Source organism: Pteropus vampyrus, unplaced genomic scaffold (genome assembly GCF_000151845.1).
Source record: "Pteropus vampyrus isolate Shadow unplaced genomic scaffold, Pvam_2.0 Scaffold20, whole genome shotgun sequence".
NCBI lineage: Eukaryota > Metazoa > Chordata > Mammalia > Chiroptera > Pteropodidae > Pteropus > Pteropus vampyrus.
The window spans coordinates 4045989-4054265 of NW_011888801.1; the positions used below are offsets into that span (position 1 = coordinate 4045989).

Here is an 8277-nt window from a genome sequence, read left to right on the forward strand (position 1 = left end):
TAAAATATCTCCCTGACTATAAGTAGGTCCTGCTTTAACAGTTCTCAATTTGATCGGGCTTTCTCTGGTTAACACCAAACACAACTGAAAAAAAAGGAAAAAAAAATCACTGTTTCATCTACAGCAGTAGATCTCACAGTGTGTTCTTCAGGCCAGATATACCAGATATACTAGCATCACTTGAGAACTTCTTAAGAATGAAAATTCTTAAGCAACCCCACACCAAACCTGAATTGGACACTCTGTGCTTGGGGTCCAGCAGTCTGTGTTTTAACAAGTTTTGCAGGTGATTCTCGTGCTCACTAAACTTTGAGAACCCACTGGTCTATAGCAATTATTCTCAGCTCTGCCTATACACTGTACTTTCTAGGCATTAAAAAATTATATATATTTTCATTCCAGACCAGTTAAGTCAGACTAATCAGAGTATTTTTAAAAAGTATCTTCAATGATTCCAATATGCAGGCAGGCCTGAGAAACACTCATCTTTACAGCACTGTTTCCTGGGGTATATTACGCAAATATGCCACTTTTGGTAATTTTAGGATGTACTTTAATTTGGGGCTGCCATGAATTTATTTTAATGCATATTAGAAAAATACAACTAGCATACATACATAAACTGTTGTTTTTTTCCTCTTAAAAGTGATGATACACGATTTTCTTAAAATATATAAAATAAATGAGTGAGTCGATTAAAAATATAGTAAGAAGAATAGGCACCTAAGATGGCAAAAAAAAAAACCAAACAAACAAACAAACAAAAAATTTATTTTAAACATTAGCAGTATGAAATATCTCTATAATAGGTACCAAAAGAATCATCCCAGTAGCTGGAATTTGGAGGAGGTGCTTTTATTCAAACTTTTGTAATTAGGTGATGAAACTATTCTATAAAACTTGAATTCTTCCCACAATGTCTTTACATGTGCTATTAGTAATTAAAGAAAAAAGCTTACCATAACCTCCAAACTCGGTGTTGGATTGAATGTGGGCAGAGTAATTTGCATTTGAGTGCTCATATAGAGAGAGGCCTTTGCCTTCCTAGTGGGGGGCAAGGACAGAGCATCTATGTCTTTGCATTTGGGTGGAAGAGCAGAGTGTAAACATACTCACCTCTTTGTGCATTGGCTGGGGGTGCTGAGGTGAGCATCTCTCAGCCGATAAATTCCAAAACAAAGCATATTATACGTTTTCAGAGCTTTGCAGAACAGATCACCATAACAACCACCATCCTGGGAGACAACAGAACAAAGAAAAACATTATTTTTATTGGCCTGAAAGTAGAGGTCCAGGAGGAAATGAGCCTTTTCATGGCAGCTTGTTTTGCTGTCTCCTGAGTCGGAGGGTCTGAACCAAGGGACTGTGGCTGAAAAGGTCAATTTGGTTACCAGCCTATACCCGATATTGGTGGTTTTTATGAATCAGATAATGTAGTTTTCCCCTGGTTCTCCCTAGCTTTCCATCTGTAGCAATGAGAGCTCTAAGGAGACTGTGCCTTTCCTTCACTTTAAGTGAGTATAAAGCTTGAAGGTCTCAGTTGTGTGTTCAGCTGAGGAGAAGAAACCAGTTCTGCAAAATGGTGATTATGTTTGGCCCCAGCTCGGCTGTAATCACTGTGCTCTGACCGTGTTGTCAAAACTGCTCTAGTGATAATTAAAATCACCGCAAGGAGAAAAGACCCCACCAGGTACTATGGTGACAGACTCTTTCGGGTAAGGACTGTGTGAAAAGCACAATTTACAAACCTCAGAGATGGCAAGAGTGGAAGAGGATGTGTTTCCTCAGGAAGCTGGAGGTCTGCAGGCTGAATAACTGGGATTCACAGTTCTAATCAGGTCACAGTCACCTTCCAAGGGTCTGGGGCCCGATGTGGAATGTGAAAGCAAATTCATTTACTTGGAAATACTGGCTTTATGCAGCCAGGTGGCTTCATGCAGGCATTATCACAGGAAAGGTACTGAAGAATGACTTCATTGGGAATAAAGTGACTGCATTTGCCCTTCCTGTCATTGGAATTTCCATATGGGCATCATATTAAAGAACACAAATGGGGCCGAATCTTACCGTTAAAGTGTTTGTCCTTTCAAAGTGTATTAGTAAGTAAATGACAGATAAAAAGAGTCACTAGCTACGGAAGCTGCCTTTCAAAAAAGCCCAGTCTAACATAGGTTCCTGCCTATAACCAAAGCAAAATATGGTGCAAGTTGGCATCAGGGCTTCAAAAGAAATCAAGAAAGTGACCCTTTCCTTGAGTGACACTACTGTTTGTGCAATGAGTGTACAAGTTCCCAAGACTTGGGGCTCCAACCCTTGAAGGCATATCTGGAGTAAAGCTGGGAATAAGGCTCGAGATGGCATACTTCTCCCAAAGTGTTTGGACCAGGCCGGTGTGTGGAAGCCAAAGAGAGACACTGGTCACTTCTGCGAAAGGGAAGAAATTAGAAGACCCGGGTCTGGAATTAGAGATGTTAAAGGAGCCACATGAGATGCTGTTTGTTTGGCCAGTGGTTCTGGATGCACATAATTACTGGTGGTGTTCTGAAAACCACCAGTACCTGGGGCCTACTCAGACACAAAAGCTCAGAATCCTGGGTGGTTTGTAAAAGCTCTTCATGGCCTACTAATGTGCAGTTGGGGTTAAGTAGCCTGAGCATTGCTAAGACTCTGTGGAAAGGGTTCCTATTTTGGCTGCAAGTTGGAATCACCTGCTGTTCCCTATCTCATCATCGGAGACACCTGAGGGAAGTGAGCAAGCCACAGGCTCTGAAGCCAGGGTTCCTAGTGCAAGTTCCTATTAGGGCCTTCAGTCTCTCTGAGCCTCAGTTTTTTTAGAGTCTGATAAAAGAATCTATGTCAAAGGATTGCCATGGGGATGAAAACGGATGATTACGTGTAAAGCGCTGTGCCTGATATACAGAAAAACGTAAACTTCACCTCTTAGTTATTTACTAGTGAAGGCAGAAAAGACAGATGCCCAGCTTGTCATTATCTGGCACCCAGCTCATTTGGACCAAGCTCATTACCAAATAGTGGGCTCAGGTGGCCCGGGAGTTGTGAACTTACCCCCAAGTCTGCAAAGGGCCCATCCAACAGTGCTAACTGGGCTACTCGGCAGCGGTCCCTGTTGGCCAGCGTCTGGGGAGTGCTGTAGCCCCCTCGAAGTGCATTCTCCTCAGCAATCAGAGCCTCGAGCTCTGGCGTGGCTCCTCCGGTCACCAGGGTCCGTATCAGGGTAAGGATATTGTCATTGAAGTATGTCTGGAGAGAGAGAGAGAGGAATATAGGGGAAAGTCCTTTAAGCAAACACCCTAAAGTCACGACAACTGACATCTAAATGACAACTTCTCTTGGTATTCCTGTTTAAAGTTCTGGCCTGTCTCTTCAAATAATTTTATGTGGGAAGTGAAAAGACAGCAACCTCCAATTATTCTATTCTTTTCTCTCCTACTTGCTTCTGCCACCAGAGCCTGACTTTTAAAAACCAATTCAGAGGATTTTTATTAAAGAACTAAAGTCTAAATAGTTGCTGTTTACCATAACTGATGTTACTAGGGATGTAAATACTGTTTACTTGTGTAATAACATGCAGCCTGCCCAGGCTGCGAACCTAAGCAGGACTGCCTCTGAGGCCCTGTCACCCGCGTGCCTGGAAGCCACCTCCTCCCAACAATGGCAAAACTTCTTTCTGTGCTAAAAGGAAATGCCAAGAACATCATTAAGGCCAGCACTCAACAATTTATCACAGGCTTTGATAACAATCTAACCTAGAAGTCAATTAAATATGCCAGATAAATTTACAATGAGGTGGATGCCCTGGTGTGTGTACTTCGGATTTTGTTTTTTATATAACCTCAGTAGTCTGAGGCAAATATAGCCTATTAGAGAAGCTTCCTCTACATGTACATTTGTCTCACATCTGAACCGTAACAGGTCTGTCAAGAGTAAAACAATGGGAGTTGAAAAAAGTTAATAAGATGTCAAATAAAAGAGCTCAAAAAGACATTTCCACCCAGCCCAATTCGAGAAAAATCTCAGTTAAGGATCTACTTTCCATTTTCCAGTGTAAAAAAAAAAAAAAAACAAACCAGGGTAAATAAAATCCAACCAAATTTTGCATGTGGCTTTTGAGAGTATATGAAACTGGCAGCAGGTTAAGAAAAACAGCTGCATTTTTACTTCACCAGTTTCTTAGACAGTTTACCTGGTAAAACATAGTGGAGAACAAACCAGGTGAAGATGAGCTCTCATGCTGCTTGGCCATGCGTAGTTTTATGTCTTGGGGAGGGAGGTTGTCTAATTGTTCTGGATATTAATTTTCTCATCAGTAAAATAAGCATAGTCATTAAGATCAAGTTTATATGCAAAGAATTTCATGAGGACTTCTGAGTTCAGATGAAAGCTGCTAGTGGTTCTCTGTTCACTTTCCTTATTTAAATAGTTGTGAAAATACCCAAAGTGATACAAGATTCCAAGAACAAAGGAAACTAGGAGTGCTATTCAGAACCAGTCAGGCCCTAAGGAGAATGTATCCTCTACCAGAGCTCAGCTGTGCCCTGGGGCAGAAGCAGAACAAGGACAGTAAAGGAGGAAATGTTGCTGGTGTGCATGCCTGTGTGTGTGTGTGTGTGTGTGTGTACATAATTGTATATTTCTATACTATCTGACTGGATAGATAGGTAGATTAATTGATAAGTAGATAGATGATAGATGATTAGATAGATAGATAGATAGATAGATAGATAGATAGATAGACAGACATACATACATACATACAGACAGACAGACAGACAGATTAAATATATAGAGTGTTAAGGAAGGAGAGTCAGGCTGTAGGTTTAATGCTGACCTCACCACTCAGTAGCTGCATGACCTTAGAAAGTTCTCATTTTTGTGCCTCAGTCTCATGATCTGTAAAATGTAAAAATAGAGTAGTTATAAGGACTGTAAAATTAATACATATGAGGCACTTAGAAAAGTGTTTGTGCAAAAGAAACACTGATAAATACTTTAGGCCTTATATCAGACACTTGGGGCCTTTGATGATGAGAGGAACAGTTAGCTCATTCCTAACCTTCTCTTTTAAAAAATCTTTTACATTTTTGGGGGAGCTGGTGCAAATCAAGGCCATTCATATTATCCTTGAATCTGCACTTCTCAGTCTCCCTCCATTCTAAGGCCCCATTTAGACTCTGGAATGGCACAGTGAAGGTCACAGCGGACTGCATCATAAGATGTGACTGCAGCAGTGGGACAGGCCACAGAGGCACAGTCTAGTCGAGGTTGGCTCTGGACACATATACATGCATTTCCAAAGTTTTCAGAAGTAAATCCTCTTCTATACAGTCAGATAGCCCATCATGAGAAGCAGGAAACTTCTCCTCAGCACTGAGGCACATTAAATGAGTGAGCGCTTGACACAGAACTTTGACAAGAGCCTTTGCACTGTGATTCCCCTTCTAGGTCCAGACCGAGGGGAAAGTCTAACAGCACTCAAGGTGGACAACAGAATAACCACGACCTTGTATACTGAGAAACAGACCTCTCCTTGCTCAAATGTGGAGAGAGAGAGAGAGAAAAAAAAACACAGCTAATAGAAGTATTTTTAAAAAGAAAACCACAATGTTTACGATATAAAGGAAGAGCCTCCTTTAAACTGATTAGTTACTGAAGTAAGTAAAAGAAAAATTTAGGAAGCATTCATTTTGAAATCAAAATAAATGTTTAAAAATGTAGAGTATTGATATAAGATACTGAAATTAATTATTGAAATTAATTGATGTAAGATATTGAAATTAAAATGGATACGATAAGAAATAGAATCCAATAGAAAAAGAATCCAATACCTTTTCATGACAGTCAACAAACCAGGAATAGATGGGAACTTCCTCAATGTGATAAAGGGTATGCATGAAAAACCCACAGCTAACATCAAACTTAATTTTGAAAGACTGAATTCTTTCCCCTTAAGATCTGTAACAAAAGGAGGAAACCGGCTCTCATCACTTCTATTTAACATAGTCCTGGAGGTTCTAGTTGAAGCTAGAATTAAATAAAAGGCATCCATATCATAAAAGAGAGAAGTAAAACTATCTCTTTATTCCCTGAGAACATAATCTTATATATATAAAATCCTAAGGAATCCACTAAAATACTAGTATGAGTAATAAGTTCAGCAACTTTGCAGAATACAGAATCAATATACAAAAATCATTTGTGTATCTGTGCACTTGTGATGAACAATACAAGAATGAAATTCAGAGAACAATTCTACTACAAAAGCATCACAAAGAATAAAATACTTAGTAATAAATTTAACCAAGGAGGTATAAGACTGTTACATTGAAAACTACAAAATATTGCTGAAAGAAATTAAAGAAGATCTAAATAAGGAGAAAGACATCCCATGTTCATGGGCTGGAGGACTAATCTTAAGACTGCGATACTCCCCAAAAATTTCTATCAAAATCTCAAAAACCATTTCTGCAGGCATGGAGAAGTTGATTCTTAAATTCATATGAAGTTGCAATCGACCCAAAAACCAAAACAATCTTGAAAATAAAAAGTTGGAACACTCACACTTTTCAAAGCACACTACAAAGCTACTTAAACAGTGTGGTATTGACATAAAAATAGATATACAGACCATTGGAACAGAACTGAGAGTCCAGAAATAAACTCATATGCTTATGGTCAATTGATTTGAACAAAGGTGTCAAGACCATTCTGGAGAAAGAATATAGTCTCTTAAACAAATGATGCTGCAACAATGGGGCATCTACAAGTAGAAGAATAAAGTTGGATCTCCTAACTCATACTATATGCAAAATTAACTCAAAATGGATCACAGACCTAAATATGGGAGCTAAAACTATAAAACTCTTAGAAGAAAACACAGGAATAAATCTTCATGACCTTTGAAAACACTTTCTTAGATATGACATCTAAAGCATAAGCAAAAAAAAAAAAAAAAGATAAATTGAACTTCATCACAATTAAAAATGTTTTGTGTATTAAAGGACACTATCCAGAAAGAGAAAAGAAAATCTACAGAATGAGAGGAAATATTTGCAAATCATATATCTGATCAGGGTCTAGTATTTAGAATATATTTTAAAATCTTAAAATTCACCAACATAAAAACAAATTACCCAATTTTTTAAATGGACAAAAGACTTGAATAGACATTTCTCCCCCAAAAGACATACAATGGTCAACAGACAAATGAAAAGATGCTCAACATCACTTGTCATCAATGAAATGCAAATCAAAAACACAAGATACCACTTCACATACACTCAGATGACTATAATAAAAAAGATTATAACAAGAGTTGGTGAGAATGTGCAGAAATTGGAACCCTAACACACTGCTAGTGGGAATACAAAATGATACAGCCATTTTCGAAAACAGTTGGCAGTTCCTCATATGGTTAAAAAAAGTTACCATATAACCCACCAATTTCATTTCTCTGTATATACCCAAGAGAAATGAAAACATATGTCCATATGAAACTCATACATAAATGTTTATAGCAGCATTATTCATAATAGCAAAAAGTGAAAGTAATCCAAATGTCTACCACCTAAGGAATGCATAAACAAAATGTGTTATATCCATGAATAAATATTATTTAGCCAAAAAAAATAAATGAAGTACTAATTCATGCTCCTACATGAATGAACTTTGAAAACATTATGCTAAGTGAAAGACATCGGTCACAAAGGACTACACATTATATGATTCTATTTATATGAAATGTCCAGAAGAGGCAAATCTATGGAGAAGGGTAGTAGATTAATGGCTGCTTAAGGTTGGGGGAGGTGGGTAGAGGGTATAGGTTTCTTCTTGAGGAAATGAAAATGTTCTAAAATTGACTGTGGTGATGGTTGTACATATCTGTGATTATACTAAAACCCATCAAATTGTACACTTTAAATGAGTGAATTGCATGATGTTAATTATATTTTAACAAAGATGTTATAAAGTAGTTAAAAGGTAGCTAAACTTGTAATGGCCAGATATTTATCTGTTAAGAAGTAGTAATTAACAACATTCTATTGTATGCCCAAAATTTTGTTAAGTGGGTTTATCTCATGTTGAGTGTTCTTATCACAATTAAAAAAAAAAAAGCAGCAGCAGTAAGTTGTAGAATTAAAAATCACACACACACAATCAGATATGTGGAAATAAAACTAAAGAGTTCACTTAAATTACATAGCGTAATGTATAGAGATTTTTTATTTTCTTTTTCTTTATTTTTAAATAAGAATGCTG

At 37.8% G+C, this 8277-nt stretch overlaps 1 protein-coding gene across 3 annotated transcripts in view; it reads right to left on the bottom strand.

Annotated features, from left to right (window-relative positions):
- The window catches only part of KCNMA1 (potassium calcium-activated channel subfamily M alpha 1), a 709157-nt gene that overhangs the window by 10841 nt on the left and 690039 nt on the right, over positions 1–8277 (bottom strand). For all 3 annotated transcript variants that reach the window (XM_023527946.1, XM_023527936.1, XM_011355314.2), the window contains 2 exons: positions 3067–3261; positions 1117–1235 (listed from right to left, as the gene is read on the bottom strand). In XM_023527946.1, the coding sequence (XP_023383714.1) occupies positions 1117–1235; positions 3067–3261 (314 nt within the window). The remainder of the gene's footprint in view (positions 1–1116; positions 1236–3066; positions 3262–8277) is intronic.